This window comes from Planococcus citri, chromosome 4 (assembly GCF_950023065.1).
Source record: "Planococcus citri chromosome 4, ihPlaCitr1.1, whole genome shotgun sequence".
Classification (NCBI taxonomy): domain Eukaryota; kingdom Metazoa; phylum Arthropoda; class Insecta; order Hemiptera; family Pseudococcidae; genus Planococcus; species Planococcus citri.
Genome location: NC_088680.1, coordinates 30,165,703 through 30,193,475, shown reverse-complemented (window position 1 = coordinate 30,193,475; position 27,773 = coordinate 30,165,703). Strand labels below are relative to the sequence as shown.

At 34.4% G+C, this 27,773-nt stretch overlaps 1 protein-coding gene across 1 annotated transcript; it reads left to right on the top strand.

The window, feature by feature from the left end:
• The first annotated feature begins 6,006 nt into the window (after positions 1-6,006).
• On the top strand, positions 6,007-9,873 carry LOC135842277 (uncharacterized). The gene is made up of 2 exons (XM_065359654.1): positions 6,007-6,575; positions 9,757-9,873. Exons 1-2 carry the CDS (start codon positions 6,038-6,040, stop codon positions 9,759-9,761), a joined length of 543 nt encoding a protein of 180 aa, XP_065215726.1. The 5' UTR covers positions 6,007-6,037; the 3' UTR covers positions 9,762-9,873.
• Positions 9,874-27,773: the final 17,900 nt, after the last annotated feature.

The window sequence follows — 27,773 nt, the reverse complement described above, 5'->3', positions numbered from 1 at the left end:
GCCCACCCATTAAACTGACACAACTAAACGCGTTCCATAAAAACAAACAAATTTCAAACGGCTGGAAACACACTCTGATCGCTGTTGAAAAATATGTAAATCATGTTAAAACTAGAATTCTCTCAACTATTGAAATGGTCATCAACAAACGGAAATCTAAACGATTGTTGAATGTCACTTTTGTTCTCGACAAATGTGGCAATTTTCCTTTAAATAAACACATAACACTTTCGACTAGTCAACAGATGTTCGACATCTTCAAAATCATGTTTGAAAACACCACATGTGAAACGAGCATTGTAGTTCTCATGCTGATATAAATATGTATAGGTATGTAGCAGGCAGCTTACTCAATCGAGAAAACACATTTTGTTGGAAGATTTATCACGGATTGAGGACACTGAATTGTAAGAAAATGAACAGAGAATACCTAAGAAAGCTCTGGTTGAAGCCAGCATAATACAAAATGCAGGACATATCGGCGCCTCAAAGAAGTTTTACGGAATTGATCCAACTTACAAATTATATCCGCCCAACAGAGCGCAAAATACGAGAACAAGTATGTATAATCGCAACAAAATTCATTTTAAAATAATAATATAATGTAAGTTTGTAAAAGTACTTACGAGTAATGAGGCAATAAATAAATAATTGAATTTGAAAATAAACGAAATCGTAACAAACAACACTGCAGATCCACGTAATGTTTGTAATTTTATTTTGATAAGTAGCTTTCTATTTCAGGTACGAAGAAGAATAGAAAATTCTGAAGTAAACACAATTCGAGATATCCTTCAAATAAAACAGTGATGCGATAACCATGAGAGGTTCAAACACCTTCACAAAGGGTATAAGGTAAAACTGTATCTTTGAAATGAAGAACTGAAACGTTAAGACGATAAGAGATCGTTTCAATGCACATTAGAAAATGAGTTGATTTCAAAATGAGGCAGGAAAATCGCATTTTAATACGCAGCTATAAAGTACAAAAATAATTACTTTCCACGTGCATTGTGCAATCATAACCGACAGGTACTAAGAAAATGTGACTCGAATCAATTTTCCATTTTTCTTTCCTAACTTCAAACGCAATTTTTCTAAATTTTGATTCACGAAAAGTAAAAAACTCAGAGAACCTCTCGAGAATATTATTCATGCAGTATGTTCATGAAAACCACATTTCATTTTTTTCCCTTTTCAATTTCAACAAGCTATCGGAGTTGGATCAAAAACATCACAATCGACGTATTTTCTCTCATTTTTCCTCTCATAGGTCTGATTATATCAGGTATGTAATCATGACGGTTGAGAAATCTATCAGATGCAAAAAAAAGTGTGGCATTTGCCATCTTTACAATTTTTTTTTTTTTTATCAGGTAAGTATGTAATCATAACGGTTGAGAAATTTATCAGATGCAAAAAAAAGTGTGGCATTTGCCATCTTTACTATTTTTTTTTCAAATTAAGTGACTGGCCATTTTTTTCAAACCATTACTGAAATTTTTTTTCCTCCCGCAAAAGATACACGACTTCAAATAATATGCCTTTGCTGAACAAAAAATGCGCTCATTTAGGTATGCCATCTTTACACAAAGTGTAATTTGTACCTACCATCCCAATTCATTATTCACATTTAAATTTGCCGAGACATGATGTGGCATCAGCCATCTTTTACATTTTTCTTTTTTTTTTTCGATTTTTTTTCTTTTATACTTTGTATCAATCGTTTTTCTTCATTTTTCATTTTCATTTTTGCCTTGAAAGATGTGGCTTTTGCCATCTTGACAATTTTTTCCTTTTTTTCCAACAATTTTTTTTCATTAGATGTTTTGCCCTCATCGAAAGATACTCGAGATGAATTCACAGCCTGCCGTATGAAAAGAATGTGGCTTACACCATCTTTACTTTTTTTTCCTGCAATATTTTATTTAACAAATGAGCCAAAAGAGAGTTCAGTTTGTACCAACTGTTTTTCATTTGCAAATTTGTGGAGACGAATGTGACTCATGAAATATTTTTTTTTAATTCTAATATTTTTCAGATCAACGCTGACATATTTTTCATTCGTTTTTTCTCCAATCGAATTTACAACTAGCGGCAAGAGGTCACTATAATTTTCAAATGATGTTTGAAAATAGAAAATTCACAGTAAAACGTAGTCTAGATCATGCCACCATGATTTTAAAATTTTTCCAAGAATGTGTATCTACGTTTTGCCAACTTTTATTTCTTTGTTCATTGTTATAACAAAATGATACATACTTAGTTCATTTTTTCAATAATTTTTTAGCGATTGCAATTCAATTAAGTGAAGAGAAAAATGGAATAGGCAGCGAAATGAGAAAAATGAGCAATATTTGCAACATGAGCAACAAGCATCGTTTCAATATTACGCAGGACATTAATTTTCAAATTAACAGACTCAAGAAATACTCTCCAGGCAGTTGCCGAAGACGACAACGTTCTCACGATATCAAAAATGAATAATTACTCGTAATATACATACGATTACTCGTGTGAAAATATCACACACTTGAAATACTTATCATTGCGATGAAACACATCAATCATCGGCACATTGTACACGATCACAGTCAGGCGGTGATAATACCGTATCATATTATCAACAACATAAGTTGACGATGTCAGCAATACAGCTGCATCCAACGCTTGTGCATCATTACCACATCAAGTTCATTATGTGACACAAGGTGAAGGCAATTATCACATGAATAGTAATAACTCTTCATATTATTGTGATAAATAATAGTCACATTCATGAAAATACACTGTAGATCAGATCGTTTCAGAAAAGCATCGATCATAATATAGGCTACCTGTGTTTCGAACGAATGATCGTGTAATTAATTTTCATTTTGAAAACAGTGAAAGACGCCATCATCTCCATCACTGCATGAGGAGCAAGAAACTAGAAAAGAATAATTTAAAAACTGCAGAAATCGACTCGTATACTGCTTGAAACAAGCGTGCACATTTGCTCGTATTAATGTCAAAATAAATCAGAATAGATGGACAGAAAATATTGAGTTATTATTTCATTATTTTTATTCTATATTATTGAAAAAAGTTCAAGGCTGGATTTCATCTTCTCGTATCCTTCTTCTTAAAATCAGACCTAGCGGCACTCGTTTACTTTGGAATTATCCTCTGCGGGAAGAAAAAAAACTAGAGCTAAGAATTTAGATAGAAATAAACCAACGTGTGAACTATTTCAATTACGATCTTGCAGCATAACGATCATTTTTTTTATTTTTAGGTCGCCAAAAATTCATTAAACACTACAAATTTTTACCTGTTACTGATTCAGTTTCATCAAAACCTACTTGAGGAAAAAGAGAGATTACGTCGACGTTTCCAATTTTCACAATATTTTCTCATCTGTTAAAGACCTACAATATCTACATGATATGTTTTTTATGTAGTTTGGAATTCAGAATTATTCAAAACATTGATGCTCTAGCAGCCTCAAACTCTTTTCATGATAGCAAATGACACGTAAGAAACAGAAACAGAACGGTACATGAAGATGCAGGTTGAAGGTAAGAATTTTTCTCAATAGATACGTTTTTATTGCGATGTCTGCCACATTTACTTCAATCAATTAGAAATCATTTGAAGGGAGATTTGCCAGGATTTATGGATTCTGTGTTGAAATAAAAGTTGAAAAACGGAGCTCATCTATAAAATGGAAATCCTCCACCGATGAAAATGTGAAGAAGATTGATACGAAGGTAACGAACATTGAACATTTTTATCATGTGCTCCCAAAAACGGTTATATGCCTCTAGTGAATGTTTCCAAAAATGATTTCGATGTTTCACCGAAAAATTACCAAAAAAAAAAAAAACAACTCTCACTCGTTCATCATTCAAGAAATTAACACGTCATTCAGGCCGAGATGAATTAGGATAAGCTGATTATATGTACCCTGGTGCATCATGTTACGATTTCATGGTCAAGGACGGAAAATCTTCATATCGTCAAGCTTGATCTATAACAAGTCGAAGACTCGACCCTAACCACAGATACGCTTCGAAGAAGTAGGTGACACCAATACTGACTGTGAGACCTAATCTGCCAGCCCCAGCAAGTTGCTCGCAAGGATTCAGAGCAAATAGGTCTTTGATTCAGAGATATGAAAGAAGGTGATTTTTCCAGAACGATAACGCCATAATATCTTCCAGTGGCTTTTTCTCGATGCGATGGTAAAACCAGAGATGAAAATAAAGGTGATAGTAGCAGAGAAGATAAATCAAATCGGAGGAATAGCGATACTGTTACATAATCAACAACAGACAAAAAATAAGGCTTTTGACGTATATTGTAGGTTGCATATCGGTTTGCCTGAACTTTATCAGTTTGGTGAGCATTCTTATCAGTGAGTATCAAAATTTCAAATTTTGAGCAATTTTCACAAGGTGTTTTTCAAATGTAGGTATAGCTTTTATTTATAGTTTTTTCTTCAATTTTAAACACTGTTAAATCCTGTGATGGAAAAAGATCTGCTCTTTGTCGAAGTTCAAAGACGTTTTGTCAATTTCTTTAAAACTCGGCGAAGAGAGGATCTTTTTCCATTACCTGGTGTAACAGTGTTTAAAATTGAAGAAAAAACTAAATAAAAGCTATACATTTGAAAAACACCTTGTGAAAATTGCTCAAAATATGAAATTTTGATACTCACTGATAAGAATGCCCACCAAACTGATAAAGTTCAGGAAAACCGATATGCAACCCGCGATACATCAAAAGCCTTATATCTTTAAAAAAGAGGATAAATTTCCTTTTAAAAAAAGAAAGAGTAATAAATCTGCACTCGACAGAGCAATAATAATAATAAATTCGCTTATTGAGATCACTAATTAAAGCTAATAATGCTATATTTTGACCTTTTTCATGATACGTTGTATCTGATCTAACAGAATGTGTGAATTAAAATGAAAGGTAGGTAATGCAATATTTTGTTATTTTCTTGAATCTCAGTCTTTTCAGTTTAATGCACCTTCAAATCATCAAGGAGTACTTGCACGTGTTACTGGTACATTTATTTTTACACGTAGATAGAGATACATATAATTTAAACTACCAGTTCTTCATAATCAGATTTAATTATTACGAGTATTTCTAAATAAGTATGTTTTTTTTACACGGATTTTATAAGAATCCATAATCTGAATTCTGGGTGGATTGTGTTGAAATCTACTGAATGATTATTGGTCACTTGGCAATCTTAAGCCACTCCTCCAGACATCGATGATATGTATACCTACTAATTTTACTTCTTTAATCACGATTATGTTTTTAGTTCACAATATACAATTGAATGAAACTGTGTTCAATTATTCAACAGGTTATGAGCCCAGACTCATCCACGCGCGCGAATTGTGAAAATATTTATCAATTTTATTTGAAATATCAAGTATCTTGTTCTCTCCAATCGTTCGATAATTTTTGTGTCTCTTTCCTGCCAATAATTGAAAACTTTTTTTGAGATTCGAAAATGTCCGTGAATCCTTCAGTTTCGTTATCGTTTTTACCTCTTGGTAATGTGGTGGAATATTATGCAGATTGGAGCATTCGTATGATGTGTCTTTTGCGGTCCTTGAATTGTGCTGATTGCTTAGAAGAAGAAGAGGAGTCAAGCCATCAACCCACTCCAAAACAAATAGCAGAAAAGAAACAGAAGGATGCTAAGGCAATGGAGGCAGTTTATAGGCATTTATCTGCTTATGCTCTCAATATTATTCGCGAAAAGAAAACTGTCAAAGAGGTCTGGTCAGCTTTAAAACACGCATATGAGGATAAAAGTCCTGCCAATCAACTTCACCTTTTTGACAAATTACTTCAACTTAAAATGGCCGAAAACGAAGATGTTATGCTACATTTTGCGAAGTTTGACTCCATAATCAATGAGCTGAGATGTAGTGGTGCTCAGGCTATCAATGATGAACAATTTTTATGCTGTGTTTTACTTCGATCCATGAATATAAATTACAAACAAGCAGTAACTGCCATAGCAATGACCTCGAAGGATGACTTGCAAATTGAGACAGTCAAGGCCAACTTACGAACCTACAGCTTGACTTTGACTGAAGTTAAGGACGAGAAGACAACTGAGGATCCATCAGCATCAACATCAGCCATGTTTGTATCAGGTCAAGGTGATAATTTCAAATTCAATCATGGAAACTATCAATACTATCGTGGTCAGAAACGAGGAAATCAAAGAGGAAGAGGAAATCGTGGTACATCATTTCATGGTGCAGCATTTCGTGGTCAAGGATTCCGTGGTCAAGGATTTCGTGGTCAAGGATCTCGTGGTCAAGGGTTCCGTGGTCAAAATTTCAAGGCGAAATACAGAGTTCATACTCCAAATTCTAACAATTCCAACAATGCAATGTTTTGCACATATTGTAATCGGTTCAATCACCTTGAGAAAGATTGTCGTTATAAAGCAAGAGATCAAAAATCTCCCAAAAATTCCACCAATCCATCTAATCAAGTGAATATGGCTGGTGAAGAAGATTCGTTTGGTTTTGTCGGATTAACTATATCAGGTAATGATAAAAGTACAATAACATTTGTAATAGATTCAGGTAGCACAGTACATTTAATAAATGATAAAAGTTGTTTGAGCAATGCTACTTGCATTGAACCCCCAAAAAGATTAAGTTTAGCTGACTCAAAAAGCTCATTATTAGCTACTGACATAGGTAAATTGGCAATTGTCAGCAATTATGGTATAAAAGGTACACTCAATCAAGTACTCTATGCTCCTGAGGCACGTCAAAATTTATTATCAATCAAACGCCTCCAGGAAATAGGAATAAGTGTAATGTTCACCAAGAATGAAGTCTTCTTGTATAAAAATGATAAAATTATTGCATCTGGTGAAAGTGAAAACAGTCCTTTATTTAAAATACAATTCAAAGTTGAACAAATTCCTTCTCAAATTATATGCAATGTAAACCTATCTAGCATCAATGAAATTTCATTAATTTGGCATAAAAGAATGGGTCATTTGTCTTACCCTTTTTTATGTAAATTATTCAATAATAATATGATAGCTGGTGCTAATGTAAAAATACAAAATCCTAATTGCGTATGTGAAACGTGTGTGTTTAGTAAACACAGTCGAAAATCTTTGGCTAAGTCCAAAAAGAAATCAATAGGTCCGTTGGATATAGTGCACTCAGATGTTTGGGGTCCCTATAGTCCAACGAGAAACAATGAACGTTATTTTGTCACATTCATAGAAGGATATACTCATTTTACTTTCATTTATCTACTGAAAAACAAATTTGAAGTTTTCAAATTTTACAAACAATTTGAAGCCAAAATTTTACTTCTGTTACCTAATGCAAAAGGAATTAAAATGTTGTATTGTGATAATGGTGGCGAATATGTGTCGAATGAAATTAAAGAATATTGCAAATCAAAAGGTACAGAACTCCATTACACTATTAGAAACACTCCTGCTCTAAATGGAGTAGCAGAGAGAATGAATCGCACTTTAATTGAAAAAACAAGAGCTTTATTAATTGAGTCTGGTTTGCCACAAAGTTTTTGGGGATGTGCTTTATCAACTGCTACCTATCTATTAAACAGAAGTCCAACAAGAGCTTTAAAAATAAATAAAACGCCTTATGAAATGTTGATGAATAAACTACCTGATTTATCTGTTTTAAGAATTTTCGGATGTGTAGTTTATGCAAAAAAGGTATTTGCTCCTCAATTGAAAGCTCAGTCTGAAAAATGTGTACTGATAGGATATGTTCATAATGGGTATAGGTTGTATAATTTAGAAACGAAACGTGTTATTATTGTCCGAGATGTTATTTTTGATGAACGTTTAACTTACAAAAATTTATCTAATCAAGAGCAAATTAAAATCGATGACACAGAGCACACATCAAACGAGAATGAGTCATGTATTTTTAGAAACGATATGCTATTGAGAAATCGTAAATCTATTCCCAAAAATGTTGACGAAGCTGAAAATATCAAGATTACAAACGATAAAATTAATCTTTCAAATGAAAAAGAACAGTCACCAGTTCGAAGAATTAGTTCAAGAGTTAAAAAACAGCCGAATTGGTTGAAATATGACTATGGTTATTATGTTTTTATCACCGGATCCGAGTTTGATGATATACCTTCATGTTACACTGATATTCAGTCTCGAAATGATAGAAATCATTGGTATGCGGCGATAAGAGAAGAGCTAACCTCTCTTCAGAAAAATAAAGCATGGGTCTTAGTAGACAGGCCGCCAAATAGAAATATTATCGGAAATCGTTGGGTGTTTAAAATTAAACGCGGAGAAAATAATAAACTTGATAAATTCAAGGCAAGATTAGTGGCAAAAGGGTATAGTCAGGAATATGAGCGAGATTATTACGAAACTTTTGCACCAGTAGCTAAAATGATTAGCTTTCGAATTTTTATATCTTTAGCAATTGCTCATGGCTTACTATTAACTCAGTTAGATGTAAAAACTGCCTTCTTAAATGGTGACCTAACTGAAGAAATTTTTATGGAAGTACCTGAAGGTATTTCATGTCCTGCAAATAAGGTATGTAAATTGAAAAGAGCAATTTATGGTTTAAAACAGGCTTCAAGGCAATGGTATAAACGTCTTGATTCATTTTTAAAAAGAACTGGTTTCGTATGTAGCAAATCTGATTATTGTGTGTATTTTTTGGATAAAGGAAATATTGAATTGAATGTATACATTCTCTTGTATGTTGATGACTTGATAATAATGTGTAAAAATATGGCAAATTTATCCAACATAAAAAATCTTCTATTTCAAGAATTTCAAATGACAGATTTAGGCGAATTGAAATATTATCTAGGTATAAGTATTCAAAGGACAAATGATTATATTTCACTAGATCAACACACTTATTTGGAAAATGTTTTATCACGTTTTAATATGAGCGATTGTAATCCTATCTCAACCCCTTTAGAAATTAAAGTTGATGTAATAAAGCTAGAAAATGCTCCGATTGATCTAAAATATGAAAAATTATGCCGAAGTCTAATAGGCAGTTTAATGTATGCTATGTTATGTACTAGGCCTGACATTTGTTATACAATTAGCCTACTCAGTCGTTTTCAGTCAAAGCCTAGTGTAGAACTATGGAATATACTCAAAAGAGTTCTCAGGTATATAAAGGGAACTTTACAACACAAGTTGGTTTATACAAAAAATGTGAATTTTGATATTCCAGCTATATGCTATGTTGATGCTAGTTACGCAACTAATGACCTACAAGCTCACTCTACAAGTGGAGTCTTGATAAAAACTTTTAACCAACATACTATAGCATGGACATCTCGTAGGCAGCCAAAGGTAGCATTGAGTACTATGATAGCAGAATATTTTGCCTTATGTGAAGCTACTCGCGATGTATTATGGTTACGTGAGTTTTTGAATTTCTTGAAAATCAAAACAGATAAGCCAACCATAATTTATGAAGACAATGCAAGTTGCATTGCTGTAGCCAAGAATCCGGTGAATCATAAGGGTACTCGTCAAATGAAGACAAAATATTTTTTCGTGAGAGAAGAAATAGAAGATGGTACTATTATCATTAATAAAATCAGTACCACTGATAATCTGGCAGATTTTTTAACAAAATCATTACCTACTGATAAATTAATTTTCACATTAAAGAACATTGGTCTATCAAAATAGATTTCTACATTATTTTATTTTATTTCTTTTCTCAGGTTGATTACCAAGTGCGGAGGAGTGTTGAAATCTACTGAATGATTATTGGTCACTTGGCAATCTTAAGCCACTCCTCCAGACATCGATGATATGTATACCTACTAATTTTACTTCTTTAATCACGATTATGTTTTTAGTTCACAATATACAATTGAATGAAACTGTGTTCAATTATTCAACAGATTGTTGATTCAATTCTGATAAAGTAAAATCTAAAATCCATTCCCATAATCTACTACCCCAGTAGATTATGGATTTTCAATGATCCGGATTTAATCTGTTTAAAATCCGGTAAAAAGAACAACCGTATTTTCAAAAACTGATTGTACATTTGTAAAAAAAAAACAAAACAGGATTTTGACAATCCATAATCCAGATCATGCAAGCATAATCCCGAATCCGTGTAAAAAACATACTTAATATAACTACATACCATAATATTTGAGTTAGTTTTTTTCCATCAATTGTTGACTCGTAAACCCATCCATCTAAAATTGATTGGTCACGATTCAAGACCGGTAGATAAATTAACGCGGGTGGTAGCTCAATAATCACCGGGTTTAATTTTGTAATGAATAGGATATTAAATTAATAGAAATAAAACACATCGTAGCTTGTTAAACCATATTTTTTTCATAATATCAGGTCCTTTTTGGATTTTAAAATAATTCTATTTTGCAGTCTTCTACATTCGTGGGAGTGGAAATAGTATTAGACATCAGGAAGTGGGCAAAAATTAGTTTTATCTTCCACTTGAAGAGGCTGTATCGTTCAGGTATATAAAAGAGGGCCGATGGGGGGCAATTCAAACTTTGGACTCATTCCGTCTGAACTTGGTTGCATAGAATACCAGAATGTCTAACATCCGAGTATGTAAGTTGGTATAAAATGTATCATGCTTGGTTTTATCATTATTCAGACCTTAATCTCTATTGAACGTATCTCCTCTAAATAGGTAAAATTTCTAGGAAACGCACAATAAAGAAAATTCAAGACCAGGAGGGAACGATCTCTAGAGAAGACCTATTCAGTCTAAAATCTTCCATCGTAATAGGAGAAAGCAAAGGTACAAATATGTACATACAACCATTCTAGACACTTGAGGAGGAGAGCGCATCATTCAGGTGTCAGTTACATAACGACAACGGGTCCAATTTCCTCTCCTTGGATCAAAAAAACTACATCATCTTGCTAATAATGGCCATATTTGGACATTTCTCACGACCCAATCAGATTCTGTACGAGAAGATCAAAAACCTCTTAGGCTTGATCGAAAAGTAAGGTCTGATTAGACACGCATTTGTCCAAAATAGCTTCTTATTTCATGTGAACAGGGTGTTTATATTGAGTCTTTATGGCTCCTTTCCCTGCGGACAGTTGTTAGAATTAATAAATAACTCTTCTTTTTCTTTCATTCGCGTGTGTTAAAATGTAAATGCGGTTCATTTCGAATAAAATAATATTGAAAAAGTTGTATTGCCAGTTTGGTTTTTTAAAATTGTATGGAAGAGAAATCGTGATGGCCGCCGCGTGAAAGTTTTCCATAAAGATTTCTTTCCCAGTGACCAAGCTTTTGACTTTCAAAAATTGCGCCACTAAAAAAATGAGCTTTTTGGTAAGACTTTGGCAAAACAATTAGATTCACGCAATCACTTCTGTAGCCAAACATTAATATACTATGCTGTCGGGGTGTTTGCGGCAAAAAATACCCCGCATTAATGGTATTCAGTGCAGCAAATAAAATACATTTAATTATATAAGTATAGCAATTTTTCTACAATATACCTACTTTGAAAGTGTATAGTTAATATGAATGACTCGGTATGTTGTAAACGATTCAAAGAACCAGTTTTCTAAAATTAATTAACCATTGAAATCCTTATTTTGAATTACTGAATTGTAAATTTTGTTAAGTATAGGTTACCGGCTCGGGCTTTCCGATTTCACCATCGTTGACGATGTTTAGGTGATTATAGGTAGAAGCTGCAGTACGATCTATCCGAACTTAAGAGTGATTTCAGGTAAATTTTCTTTTTCTCAACAAATTATCAGTTTTGTATTCGTTATACGGTTTACGTTATGAGTAAATGGTATGGAATAAATGTAGGTACATATGTCCACTTAGATGTTGAAAAGTGAACAGCATCATCAGAGTCTGAATCACAGTAAAACATTTCCTGTGCTGTGAAAATTTTGTCCCAACAAACCGGATGTTTCAGACGTTCAACTCAAAAAATACGTACTCTTTAAAACGTGATAATGAAATTCTTGAAGAAGAGAAACAGGCGAGAAATGTTATACGTACAGGAGGAGGAAGCAGATGATTTTTTTTAGCTGATGATGTTTTGAACGAAATCAACGACTAGATCTCAAATTAACAAGTCTGCTTTTATTTCGATTCATTTTCTCTTTTTTATTTCAATTCGTTTTTACTTTACTTTTTTTATTTACATTAGTTTGTTATTCTTTTTTCTATGGCGTTTAGAATATTATTCAAACTCTCGAAAAAGTAATTTTTTAATTTCAATTCGTTTTTCATATAGACTAGTTTATCATTTTTTATGGTGCCCTATGCCGGCCACCGTCAATGTGGTTGAGACTCAAAGTTTCAGAAAAGTCATTATTATATGTATATTTTCTATTCATTTTTCATTAGATTAGTTTGTTACCATCTTTGTTGGGTTTGAAAGCGAGAGCTTGTTCTTTATCTTTATCACTCACAGCTGATTTCATATGATTAGTACGTTCGAATGTAACCTTTTTCAACAGGGTTTACACTGTATCAAAATTATTTATTGGCAAGTCTTGGCGGTTCATTTTTTAAACAGAACTTTCCAAAATGTTATCATGACTGCTAATTGTGCAGCTGAGATTGGTGCAGCAAAAATGGTCTGGCCAGAAAGTATTTCACTTTTGTATATTTTTCATGTCCTGCAATACGTCCTCAGGTGGCTGCAAGATGCGTCGCGTGATATTCCTAAAGATCGTCAAAGGCGGCCGAATAATTTGGAAAATCAGTCGAATATTCGCCGAGTAGCCTACTTTTGTACCTATTCGATATTCGTAGATCATGTAATTCAACTACAATATGAATACTTCGCATACTGTTTTAGGGACTACGAAATTCGAGTGTATTAAATATTGTTTCAACAAAGTATTCTCCTGCGGCAGTGATGGGATTACTGCGTTAAAACGACCTCAAGTTTCTAAAAACATGATAACGTGGCTAAAATTAAAATTGTATTAAAAGTAAAGGAATTGATGCCGAATTACCTTACAAAACATGGCAGTTTTTGCTCAACGAGCTCGTATAATTGAAATGAAAATACCAGGCTGTGAAGCTGCGTTATTCATTTCAAAAAGAAATCTGCCTTTTTCCACTTGTGATGAACTGTTGAAGTGGTTAAAAGTAATCGGCATCGATATAAAACCGTTCAAAGGAAAATCGCATGTCACGTCACCGATAAAAGTGCGCTTCGATAATTACCAATGTCATTGATAAAAATATCGACAATATCGTTTCACCTTTCTAATAAACATTATGTACTTGAAAAGCAAAAATTATCGCTCATGATTGATGAGTTGACTGATCTTTCTTCTGTTAAACGATTGGCAATAAGTGTTCCTTATCTTAACAGGGAGAAGGGAATTGAAGAAGTACATACTTATTAACAATCATTGAGGAACATACTCGTATATTATTCTAATTTATAATTATTTGACATCGATGTTATACGTATTCCATGGAGAATGACATGAAGATGGTACTCATGCGGCGTTGCGCAACATGAAATTGGTCTCGTACTTACTTACTAACGTGTGTATACACGTATGTATTTCAGATATTTGGTCAGATCTTATTTGAATGCTGTGAATACGAAAAGTTCTCGTTTTAAAAATAATTTACCAGGACCGGATTGGGGACGACTGTTCTTGAGGAGACATCATGATCTTTCACAACGATTGGCGGAGAATATGAAAATGGCTCGTGCTGAAGTGTGCCCAGAAACGATAAAAAAATTTCCCTTACACTTGGAGAAAGTATTGAAAGACGTTCCACCAAGTAATATCTTGAACTACGACGAGTCTGCTTTTGTAGATGATCCGGGTAAAGTCAAGGTTTTGGTGCGTAGGGGAATGAAGTATCCGAGCCTTATGCGTGAGCACTCAAAAGTTGGCGTATCGGTCATTATGGCAGGCACCGTCAGTGGAGACATGCTGCCACCATACGTTGTCTACAAAACTACAAAAGTGAGTGCCTATGGACCACCTGGATATTGAACAGCGTACATGGCGGCCGATTTAATCGTACGAAGTCTGGGTGGTTCGATGAGGTTACGTTTGCCGACTGGTTCAATAAATTGGCGCTTCCCTACCTAAAAAAACTGCCCGGAAAAAAGATCATGATTGGCGATAATTTGGCCAGCCATCTATCATTCGGTGTTATCAAAAAATGCGAGACGAATAATATTCACTTTGTTCTACTGCCGCCAAATTCGACACATCTGTTACAGCCGCTAGATGTGGCGGTTTTTCATCCCCTCGAGGAAGCGTGGAGGGCTGTGCTACAAGAGTTTCATCACGAACATAAGAAGGCACAGTTCAAAGACTCCTTTCCGACTCTTCTTAAGAATACTCCCGTTTCCGTCGGCGCACGATGCCAAGCGAACATGAGAGCTGGTTTTATGGCAACTGGGATCTATCCGTACAATTTATCGAAATCGCTAAAACGCTTGGAGCTCGAAATGCCTAAAGCTCCCGAAGAGGTCGCATTTTCAACTATACTGGAGCTCTTAGATGAACCGGCGAAAGTTATTAGGGGTCGGCACACGTTCGTAAATATGTCAAATGTTGTTTAATTCGTCAATAAATGCGTTTTTTTAAATCGATTTTACATGTATTCTTATGGGTGTCCATTCTCACCCCATTTTCTAAGGTTCGACCTTGCCTACTTTGAGCGGTTATGAAAAATGGGGGAGGGGGCGAGAATTTTTTGGAGGGGGTCTACTTATAGCCAAAGGACATACAATTCCGTGGGAAAAAAAATTAGCTTGATAACTTAATTAGTTTTGGAATAAATTTAAAAAAACCTCGAAAATCGTCCTATTCCACCCCACCTGACGGTACGCAAAATATGATGGGGTTTGCTATACCGATGGAGCCAACGTGATGTTCGGTGTTCACAATTCAGTAGCAATGGTACTTGAAAAAGATTTGCCCCGTATTATTATAGTTTCCAGCTTAATCTCACTTTCTCACATTACTTACTACCTATCTACATATTTTGGAGTGACTTTCAGTATTAAATTACCATCTAATAATCATCTGTTGCCTTGCCGTAGGAACAGCCTTGCAACAAAGCAACATCCTCAGAAAAATTCTGGGTGTAAAAAAAGTAGTAAAACAACTAAGAACGCAAGTTTCTAGAGTTCTTCTGAAGAGTATGGGAATTTACAAAAATGGTACCATCTTGTAGATAATTTTAGTATCACACATGTATGTATTTCACAATTTATAAAAACATTTTAGGAATTTCTGCATTTTGAGAACATTCCTCAACATTTCTTATAGAAATAAATAGTATCCTTCGTCGTTATATAATTGAATAGTCATTCCTGATATGAGCCAGGAAATTTTGAACCTTTTTTACGATATATTTATAAAGGAGAGATAGAAAAGACGTACTTACAAATCAGCCTATAGATTGCTACCTGTAGCCGACAAATGAGATATTCAAGATTTGAAGGGCGAATGTGAAGATATTTAGATAGCTGAGATGACGACAAATAATGTAGCGCAAATTGTGCCAAAAAGGCAATCTAGAAAAAAGTAAGGTAATCTTCTAATTATTCTACAGGAAAAAATCCACTTTCAAACGCCCGAATTGTTAATTTGGAGCAATTATTGGATTCACTGATCTCCGGATCAGTGAAGTGAAACACGGAGCAGCAGCACCTACACCACCGGATTATTCGTTAATGGCGGCATTTTACTTATGGATGCCCGGAAACCTGTTCATCGGACCCAAGCCGCAAATCAGAGACGATGATCCCTGTGATAAGTTTGAATCCAGGGCAGACAAAATCATTGGGATTAAAGACTACCATATAAGGAGATCAATCAATAACCCAGACGTACAATTACATCAAACAGACAGGCACCACGAATTTTGGTACGATTTAAGAAAATTGCCAGCTGTAAAGGTAGACCATTTGAGTAAATTGCCGCACTTTCTAAGTGAATTAAAGAAAAAGTAAGTATTCTTCTAATTCAACTGGAAAAATCTGGTTTCAAATGCCCGAATAGTAAATTTGGAGCAACTGCTGGATTCACTGTAAAACACGGAGCAGAAGCACCTACACCACCGGATTATTCGTTAATAGCGGCATTTTACTTATGGATGCCCGGCACCTGTTCATCGGACCCCATGCCGCAAATCCGTGACGATGATCCATGTGATAAGTTCGAATCCAGGGCAGACAATATCATTGGGATTACAGACTACTATATAAGGAGAACAATCAATAACCCAATGTACAATTACATCAAACAGGCAAGGCACTGCGAATTTTAGGATCTTATAACCAGGAATGAATGAGGTAAGTAAATGCGAGCTTTCAACATGTGACGAGTGAAATATTATGAAATTTTAAAAATATGGAGAGTTACGCCTAGGAAAAATTTGTTTTTTGTGTACCATATTAGGCAACCATATTCGATTGATTGAATCACTCGTATCATCTTCTAAATACCGTCTTCTTGTAGCTTATTATGACGATATCGCGAAAGTACCCTTTAAAACGTGATAACGAAAGTCTTGAAGAGAAACAGGCGAGAAAAGTTATACAGGAGGATGAAGCAGATGAATTTTTTTTTAGTTGATGATGTTTTGAACGAAATAAACGAATAGATCTCTAATTACAAGTCTGCTTTTATTTCGATTCATTTTTTCTTCTTTGTTTCAATTTTATTTTATTTTTTATTTTTCAGATTAGTTTGTTACCATTTTTCTATGGTGTTTAGAATTATTCAAACTCTCACAAAATCATTAGTTCATTTTGATTCGTTTCTAAAAGTGATTATACGAGTTTTTTCAACATGATGTTTTTAAATTGTTCGAGGTCGATGGCAAATATGAATAAGGGTAGCTGAGAAATTTTCTGAAACAGACAGGAAAAATAACGAAAACTAATTCACGAGGTAAATTTATGAATTTATTGAATAGGTATATCCTTATTTTTTTTCTAGCCTATTATTTATGTTATTCTATCAAAAACTATTGAAGCTGGTGAATTCATCAATAAAAATAAAACTTATTGATGTCTCCGCTAAAACAGTTCTCTATACAAAGTTACAAAAACAAGATTTAAAAAATGATGAGCGCTTTTATCGAATCGTCAAGAACTGGAAATGATTCCAGTCAAATATAAATAGAATTTTAAAATTATAAAGATTATTCTATTTGCCCGTAGCCAGAATACCTATGCATGAACGAAGTACGTGCATCATTTAGGTTAGAGTGATTTCAGGTAAATTTTTTTCATCTCAACAAATTATCAGTTTTGTATTCGTTACGGTTTACACTATGAGTAAATTGTATGGAATACATAAGTGATCTACTTAGCACCTGATTGGTTGAAATGTTGAAAAGTGCAGAACGGCATCACCAGAGTCAGAATCGCAGTAAAATATTTTCTGTGCTGTGAGAATTTTGTTCCAACAAACCGGATGTTTCAGAAGTTCAACTCAAAAACTATGTACCTGTCCCTTGAAACGTGATATGTAATGAAAGTCTTGAAGAGAAACAGGCGAGAAAAGTTACACAGAAAAGAAATGAGCAGTGTCTCAGCTTTGGCAACTTTTCACCAAAAACAATTCATTTTTACCTCCTGAATGTAAAATTTTCAAAATCTTTTACACTCGATTTGCTTAGGCTCGGGCTCATTAACTAAAAACCTTTAGAATTTAAAAATAGTATTGCTTGGGGTAAATAAATTGCAAAAGTTGACTACATTGTATGTAGTTATTTCACCAATCAGCAATTACATCGTCTGATAGAGTATGTGGTGGAAGTTAAGAAGAATCAAATTCAAATCTTGAAAGGAAAAAAAGCATACAGGCTTAACTGGAAATTGTAAATGCCATCGCTAAACCTTCCCAATCTAAATGAGTTCCATTCGCAATCTGAAAAAGACGTGACGAAAACTGCGGGACAACTTCATTTTTCTGTAGGACGTATCGTTTCGCCTCCAGATCGATTTTTATGAAACTCAGTTTGCAAAATTTTCAAATTTCATTTTAAAAAAAATCGATTTGTAGGCAAAACGGAGCGTCCTACAGAAAAATGAAGTCGAGAAAATTTGTAGAGAATTAATTAATTTCCCGTCGTCATTATGTCTTAGTTTTTTTTCTATAGGATGCTCAGTTTTTGATTTTTTTCTTACAAAAAATTAAAACTGTTTGAAACGTGAAAATTGAAATTCAAACTTTTGTGCCAACATGTTTTTTCAGGCTGAAGAACAGCGCGAAAGCTTTGTAGGAAAGTCAACTTAATTCAGGTTTTGAGATGTAATTTTATTCTCTACGTAATATGATTTGAAACGCCGAATATCGACAATATCGTTTCACCTTTCTAATCGACATAATTATGTACTTGAAAAGCAAAAATTATAGCTCATGATTGATGAGTACGCTGATCTTTCTTCTGTTAAACGATTGGCAATAAGTGTTCGTTATCTCTCAGCAAGGAGAATGGAATTGAGGTGCATACTCGTACATTCTTTTAATTTGTAATTTGATATGATGTTCTATTTGTGTTTCATGTAGAATGTATTTTGGCGTTATTTTGAGTTTTGTTATATTGAGAATAATATTTTTATTACTCAATTAAATATTGTTCGTCTTTTAATTGTTTCGCGAATTCATTACTGACGGAGTATTTAGAAATTCAGTATCGTACTTTGACGTCGTTTCATTGTTTAGGCCTTATGAATGATTCTGGAATTCTCCAAGACAGAAGGCAGGAACATGGTTGCTAACACAAAGGAATGAAAGATGCAAAGCCACCGTATTCACCATTAAACCCCCTAATAATGATAGACGGTAAAACAGTAGGTGCCAGTAGACAACACATAACACCAACAATTAGGCAATCCACAAAAAAGTAAGTAATTTAAAAAAATTAGGCAAACCAGAAAAAAGTAAGTAATTTTCTAATTCTACAGGAAAAAATCCACTTTCAAAAGCCCAAATTGTAAATTTGGAGCAACTGGAAAGTGAAACACGGAGCAAAAGCATCTACACCACCGGAGTATTCGTTAACAGCGGCATTTTACTTATGGATGCCGGAAACCTGTTCATCGGACCCAAGCTGTAAATCCGTGCGATGATCCCTGTGACAAGTTCGAATCCAGGGCAGACAAAATCATTGGGATTAAAGACTACCATATAAGCATCAAACAGACAGGCACCACGAGAATTTTGGTACCTTAGATGTGAGTTTAGTTCTACTTTTAACCAAGAAGGGGCCAAATTTATAAATCAGACGCATTCGTAGCATGGTACCCGGATTGGGAACTAGCAGAAGAGGTAAGTAAATGCGAGCTCTCAACATGTGACGAGTGAAATATGAAATTTTAAAAATGTGGAGAGTGACGCCTAGGAAAAAATTGTTTTCAGTGTGGACTTCCCAATAAAACCGAACACAAAACCTTTCGAATGATTCAGACACGACTTCTTGAGTACTTTGCAAGAGGATCCCATAACATTGTCATCTCCGCGTGTGAAGATATTCTTCCGCAAGTGAAGGCCAGTGCAGTGTTCGCCATAAGGAGCCAAATTTATCAATCAGTATCATTCGTAGAATGGTACCCAGATTGGGAACTAGCAGAAGATTGAGGTAAGTAAATGCGAGCTCTCAACATGTGACGAGTGAAATATGAAATTTTAAAAATACGGAGAGTAATGCCTAGGAAAAAATTGTTTTCAGTGTACCATATTAGGCAACAATATCCGGGTATACGACGGCGGTGTTCAGCGTGCAGTCTTTCCCAATCGTCCTGGGAAATCGAGCTGGGTATACCTTCAGAGATCAAATCCAGCGGGAATTACGTTACCTATGAGTTTCAACACAACTCACAACAGATGTACGATTCCAGCGTTTATATGTACCAGCTGATCACCCGACGAATACGATTGATTAAATTACTTGTATCATCTTCTAAATACCATCTCCTTGTAGCTAATTATAACCATATCGCGAAAGTAGTTACCCTTTAAAACGTGATAATGAACATCTTGAAGAGAAACAGGCGAGAAAAGTTATACAGGAGGATGAAGCAGATGAATTTTTTATAGTTGATGATGTTTTGAACGAAATAAACGAATAGATCTCAAATTACCAAGTCTGCTTTTATTTCGATTCATTTTTTCTTTTTTATTTCTATTTTATTTTATTCTATTTTTAGATTAGTTTGTTACTATTTTTCTATGGTGTTTAGAATTTTTCAAACTCTCAAAAAATTATTTATTCATTCTGATTCGTTTCTGAAAGTGATTCGTCCTACAGAAAAATGAAGTCGAGAAAATTTGTAGAGAATTAATAAATTTCCCATCGTCATTATGTCATTAGTTTTGTTTTAAACAGACTATGATCTCAAGATCAAAGGAATAAAAGATGCAAAGCCACTGTATTCAACATTAAACCCCCCCCCCCAAATAATGATATAGGGTAAAACAGGAGGTGCGAGGTGCCAGTAGGCAACACATAATACCAACGAGTCTATTAATCGACTTTTATGACTTAACAATAAGCAGAGACAATTTAAAAAATTGCCGCACTTTCTAAGTGAACTAGAGACTGGATCCAGAAAAAAGTAATCCTCTAATTCTACAGGGAAAACCCCTGTTTCAAACGCCCAAATTGTAAATTTGGAGCAACTGCTGGATTCACCGATCTCCGGATCAGTTAAACACGGAGCAGAAGCACCTACACCACAGAATTACTCTTTAATAGTGGCATTTTACTTATGGATGCCCGGCAACCTGTTCATCGGACCCTAGCCGCGAATCCATGATGATCTCCCTGATAAGTACATAAATCATTTTTATTAATTTTCCAATTTTCTATCTATTTTTTGCATTTTATACTTAAAATTTGTTTTTTGTGTTCTTTGCAGCCACAAGGAAAAATTGAAGTAAGCCTAGTACGTTTCGTAATACCGGGTCTTCTGGTCGTCATTGCGTCGACATTGATGACAGGAGACTATAATCTCCAAGATCAAAAAAATGAAAACTAAAGAAGCAATTAAACCACAGTAAGTAATTTTTATTAATTTCCCATCAAAATTTTCTAATCAATAGCGTCTATAATAGATCATTGAATAATATTTGTCTCTAATTAATCGATTAACCGCGTAATTTCATTCGTTTGTAAATAAATCAAAATGAAATTTCTCTGTCAACTTTCAACTGCATTTCGATTAATTATGCCTGTCTTTGTCTTTTTTCTGTCTATATATTTTTTTTATTCGAATAATATACAGCATGACTACTGACTGAGTACTTCACCATCATTTGTGCTCAATGTCAGCAGCATCTGGCCCTTGAGGTAGACAATAACCAAATTGAGTATGCATACGCCGCCACCTGTGGCTGATTGTACCACCATGCAATGGAATCGCGAGATTAAAAAAAACTATGCAACAATCCGATCCATTTTTCCAACCTTTTACCTATTCTTACATCTGACTGCTGGAGACCAGAATAAATGTACTCCATAGGTCCTCAAAACAAAGGTATACTACGATCATCTACTTTCTAATAACTGTAATACGTTTTCCATTATTTTTCTTAAATAATATAATTGAAATTGTAATTGTTTCATCATGTACAGGGCAACACTCTTTTCCTGAATCCTGATTAGGTTGAAGATGGTACCTACTCCTGCGGCGTTGCACAACAATAATCTGTTGTCTTGCCGTAGGAATAGCCTTGCAACAAAGCAGCATCCTCATAAAAATTCTGGGTGTAAAAAAAGTAGTAAATCAACTAAGAACGCAAGTTTCTAGAGTTCTTCCAAACAGTATGGGAATTTACAAAAATGGTACCATCTTGTGAATAATTTTAGTATCACATATGTATGTGTTTCACAATTTATAAAAACTTTAGGAATTTTTGTATTTTGAGAACATTGCAATATGCCATATTTGGCATAAAATTCATTGTACATGTATATCATAAAAAAGAAACAAGTGTAGAACAGAACTTGAAAGTTGAGTATAATTTGCAAATTTATCTTCAAGTTCTGTTCTATGCTTCTGGTCATCATTGTGTCGACATTGATGAGGGGAGACTATAATCTCAAGATCAAAAGAATGAAAGGTGCAAAGCTACCGTAATCACCATTAAACCCTGTAATAATGATAAGACGGTAAAACAGTAGGTGCCAGTAGGCAACACATAATACTGAAGCGTCTAATAATCGACTTTTATGGCTTAGCCGTGAGCGGAGACTATTTATAAAATTGCCGCACTTCTTAAGTGAACTAATGAGGCAATCCAGAAAAAAGTATTCCTCTAATTCTACAGGAAAAAATCCTGTTTCAAACGCCCAAATTGTAAATTTGGAGCAACTGCTGGATTCACTGATCTCCGGATCAGTAAATCCGTGATAACTGTGATAAGTATAGTAAGTAATTTTTATTAATTTTCCATCAAAATTTTCTCATTAATCGCGTCAATAATAGATCGTTAAATAATATTTGGCTCTAATCAACTAACCGCGTAATTTCATTCGTTAGTAAATGAATCAAAATGAAATTTCTCTGTCAACTTTCAACTGCATTTCGATTAATTATGCCTGTCTTTGTCTTTTTTCTGTCTATTTCATATCAACACGCGTACTACCATCTGTCCGAACATAAGAGACTGTATCAATAACTCGCTTTGATCGAGCAGAAGACTATCATTGGTACGAGTAAATCTTACACCAAGGTAATTTTGCACAGGGCCGAAATCTTTTACAGAATAGTTCCTTTTTGACAGGTCCAGAACCTCTTCAATTAGCGCATTGTCGAAGCCAGTGACCATAAGGTCATCAACGTATACAGCTACAATGCACCTGGTGGGCATCAGTTTGCTGACGAACAAAGTAGCGCAATAAACGGAAACAACCAAGCCAATCTTATACAACACTCGCTTCAACTCCTCATACCCAGTAAGTGGACTGATAGTGAGTCTTAGTCCGTCTCCGTATAACGACCCCCACAGCTCCCAAACCGGATCTTTCACCGGACCAACGTATTCAAAACCCTTAGGCAACAATAAACTCGGTTGGTAATTGACCGTAGAGAACCGCTCCTGTGATAGGTATCACAACGGCGAAACCGAAACGACTACAGTGTACACATCAGTGTCATCAACTATCAACTTTTCCATAAAACCCAAAACAACCAACCTCGCTTTATACACTTCGTCTTGGTTTTTTCTGAAAACCCACTCAACTCCTAAAACTTTTTTATTTGCAGGTCGCTCAACAACCTCGTAGGTATTCATTCGACGAAGATTCTCAAGCTCAGCAAAAACCGCTTCTTTCCATTTCTCACTTTCTGGTCCAGTCACTGAAGCTTCCTACGTGAGAACCAACTCCGCCGTAGCCATCATAACAGCTTCGACGGACTGTTCAAGCTCTTCGGCGAGGTACTGCGAAGCAAAAAGGGGGCATTAGTCAAAGTAAACGGTAAAATGAACATCGCCGATATTTTCACCAAATCATTAAATGGTCAGAAGTTAGCGCATCTACTCGAGTCGATTTTGACTGACTCATGATTGTCGTTGTCTGTCTAATTAGCGTCTAAAGTCATTCAGTATGGTTAGCTGAACTGACTGCACATTCGTGCAAAAATCACTCGATTGTGTCTTTTATTTTTATCGATTATTTCGAATTTCACTTACGTTTAGGTATAATTATTTTATACGTGTATGTTTTTATCCGGTTGCAAAGGCAATTTTATTCGATGGCGCTTGTCGCTGATATCTTGTTTTATTCTACTCATGTTCTCAGGGGCGCCCACAGGGATATCGCCCGAGTTGAATTATGAAAATTTGGGGGGCAAAAAATCGACTGAGTAAATAATTCATTTTCTCGTTTTTCAACATTTTAAATAAGTAGGTAGGTATTAATAAAAAAATTTCGTGCGATCACAATAAATGAATAAAAGGAAACCTATCCATTGAATTAGGTACCTATACCTACTTACTTGACTTACGTGAAAGCAATTTTGTTTTTGCTACTTTTCACAAATTTTATTTCAGGATGTTTTACGAATAAAATTGATTATAAAATTGATTAATGGTATTCGGTTTTGGTATTTTGTAGATTCTGATCCATGTGATGAAGACATGAGTTCGTCCAATTGTAAGAGTCCACACAAAGATGAAGGCGATGCTTCAAGCTCAAATTTGGTAATGGTGGAAATCAAAGAGAAAGGTAATTAAGTAAAACTCAAAACTGTACACATTGTTCCAAATTGAGATTTCAAATTCTATTGCATAATTTTAAATTTGTTGCTATGAATCGACAGAAATTCCTACTCAGTGTACTTCTGAAGAGATCGAATTGGAAACAATCGACAAACTTGATTCTGGAGATTTTGACCCAAAATGTGTGGGAAACTATTCTCAAACTCAATCAGCAGCTGGAAACTTAGAAAGTTCAGTTTTGTCTTCTTCAGAACAATTATCACAAGGTGCGAATTTGATTTAAATTTTATAAGAAATAAATTTGATATTTTTGTATTTGTTAGATATAAATATTACCCACGTATCATTGTGACCGTTTCATCAAATTTTCAATTGTCTTATTTATGCCTCGAAAAATTCCAGAAATTCCTGATGATTCGACCTCTGAACATACTAAAATGGAAATTGACGGAAATTTACTTTCTCAAGATCCTAATGTTGAAAGTGCCGAGAGGTGTTCTAAATCTCAGCCTTCACCAGACGAAGCATTCAAAAATTCAAATTCATCTCTCTCAAAACAAACAACTGAAGGTAAAGCACTTAAATTTTGATTGTCTGCTTTTAAACTCGAAAAAATTAATGTTCTTCCTCATGGAAAAACTTGCTGTTTTTTTGCTTTTAATTTATGAGGTATAATTTTTTTCTTCAACAGATCTGGAAGCAAACAGTTCGAAACTCAATTTTATTAAAAATTTTAAGAAATCTAAGAACATTTTTAATACCTATTAAATAAAATAATAAAATCAATATTCAAAATTATTTTAAATTTTTTATAATTTAAACAACCGTTTTCTGAATTTTGCTTCGGAGAATTTCTTGATTGAATCATGGAATTCATTTTTTTTAATATGGTATTTTAGATATGCAAGGTAGCAATTCAAGAAGTATTTTTTATCCAGCTGACGACCTTAATTTTTTTTATCAATCGTCATAATATTTTACATTTTAAATTTAAAAAGTAGTGGAAAAAATTGAAACTTTGCCATCCCTAAAATTTTGCCGCCCTGGGCTACCGCCCACTCTGCCCATGCCTACATCCAGGGCTGCTTTTAGGAAAACGTTTTTTATTTTTTGCACATGCGGTTATACAGAGTGGCCCAAAAGTTGATATTCCGATTTTCAAATATCAAAAAGTTTTAGTTTTTTCGTAAAGAAAAAATGAAAAACCAAACATCCTAAACAAAACAAATAACATTATGATGATTGTAAATTTAATTCTCTACAATTTTTCTCGACTTCATTAAAAATTGATCTGAAGGCAAAACGGAGCATCCTACAGAAAAATGAAGTCGAAAAAATTTGTAGAGAATTAATAAATTTCCCATCGTCATAATGTCATTAGTTTTTTCTAGGATGCTTAGTTTTTGATTTTTTTTTTTTACTAAAAACTAAAACTTCTCGAAATGTGAAAATCGAAATACTAACTTTTTGCGCCACTCTGTATGTTTCACTTGTTCTTTCAGGCTGAAGAACTGAGCGAAAGCTTGTAGGAAAATCAACTTCAGGTTTTGAGATGAAATTTTATTCTCTTCGTAATATTACTGAGATTCGAATCGCCGAATAATATAGAAAATTATTCGAATATTCGCCGAATAGCCTACTTTTGTATTCGATACTTGGAGATCATCGGGTAATTTTCGCATCGAGTATTCGAATTATGTACACGAATAGATATTCGCCCATCACTAGATTTCCAGTTTAATACGTATATAAATTTTTCAACAATTTTTTTTTCATTTTGCTCATAGATGGATGCCATGGATGCCACTTTACGATATGCTGGTTCGAATGGTGGAGAATGAACATTACATTCTCAGATTGATTAAACAGATTCCTGCTACCAGAGGTATAGATTGGGATTTATTGAACACCACAATCCAACCTTTGGGGGTTGCAAGCTGAAAACTTGCTCTATTCCAAATTTTAAGAAATTTGGAGTCTTACCAGCACTGTCTGATAGTTTGTTTCTGAGAATCGGATGTAAGCATAGGTAAAAGTTTGGAAAAATGGATCGGATTATTGAATAGTTTTTTTTTTTTATTCTCGCGATTCCATTGCTGCTACCAGATTTCTCGCCAACGACGTATCTAGAAATCATTCAAATAAAACGTAAATTCATTTGAATTTGAATTCGAATAAAGTTACTGGCGAATTTGTGATGAATCGTGTATTTCACTAACCTATTTTTTTTAGTCGTCATTATAAACACAGACTGCTCACGATTTCATAACAGTGTTGGAGACCAATGAACTCAAAGGTCCTCAAAACAAAAGTAAACTACGCTCATCTGCTTTCTAATAAGTAACTGCAACAAATGAATCGGAGATCGAGTCTGATAATAAATTTGATGCCGAGCCCGAAGAAAATGAGCTGATGCCGAGTATGAAAAGGAATCCTATACAGAGTGTGAAAATGAATCGAATGCGGCCAAGAAAACGTGTGCTCGATGAAATTGAAGAAAGAAAGAAAAATTTGGAATAAAAACCAAAGAAGTCAAAACTGAAAATAAGTAAAATTACTAATGAAGTGAAAAATTGATAATTGTTGACAAATTATCAAAGTACAAAAGTACCTGGCAATTTGTATGGTTATACTCACACTTATTCTTAATTGCAGACTCCTTATTAGATAGAGAATCTTACAATGAAGTGTTTGTATCGCCAAACGATTTGGCCAATTTACATTGGCCACTGTGAGAGGCATTACCACACGTTAAACGAAGTCGAAAACAACGCATACATCGTTAAGTAGGCGAAGAAGCTTCAAAAAAAGAAATTTGGAACAAGACAGACGAAGCATCTTCAAAATAAAGAAACCTGCAGCAGATCAGGCAAAGAAGCCTCAAAGAAAGAAACCCAAACGAAGTAAAACGTTGAAAAAGTTGTAATGCGAAGTTGTATTTTCTTCTATTCGCCTATTTTTTTAGTGTAATCATGTATCTTCAACGAACTACGGTATATTTGCCTCGTTTTTTCTATTCATTTATTAAAAAATTATTGCAAAAGTCATTGGTAATTTTTTTAGCATTTAAATCTCTATAATTAATGAAGACTCTCGAGTCTCTGACGATAATTGTTCGGTGTTTAACAAGCACTTTGTAGTAAATTTCAATTCTTGGGGGGGGGGGGGAGATTTATTCTGTTACGTATTATTTATGTAGATGCGCAAAGTTATAAAAAGTAACGTTTCATTTCCTTATCCATTGAACAAGTACAATATTCGTCTATCCATAGAACCCATTCCACTTGTGCTGAATTATATAAACTTTTTTTTCAAGATCGTTGATTTCAAAATTCAGTATTGAAGAAATGACGCGAATATATCTAAGGTATAGAATGAAGTGAGTGGCGGAAAAACGTAACAACGGCGGCGTTGAATCAGACCATGAAACATCTGACTCGAATATTTCTTGTGATAGCTTACAAGCGAGTATTTGAAAGTGCAAAACGGCGGTTTGTGGAGGGGGGCGATGAAAACCTAGACAGAAAAATGTTGG

What these genes read in the sequence shown, in the direction of transcription:
- LOC135842277 (XM_065359654.1), top strand. Translation starts at nt 6,038, where the DNA reads ATGACCTCGAAGGATGACTTGCAAATTGAGACAGTCAAGGCCAACTTA.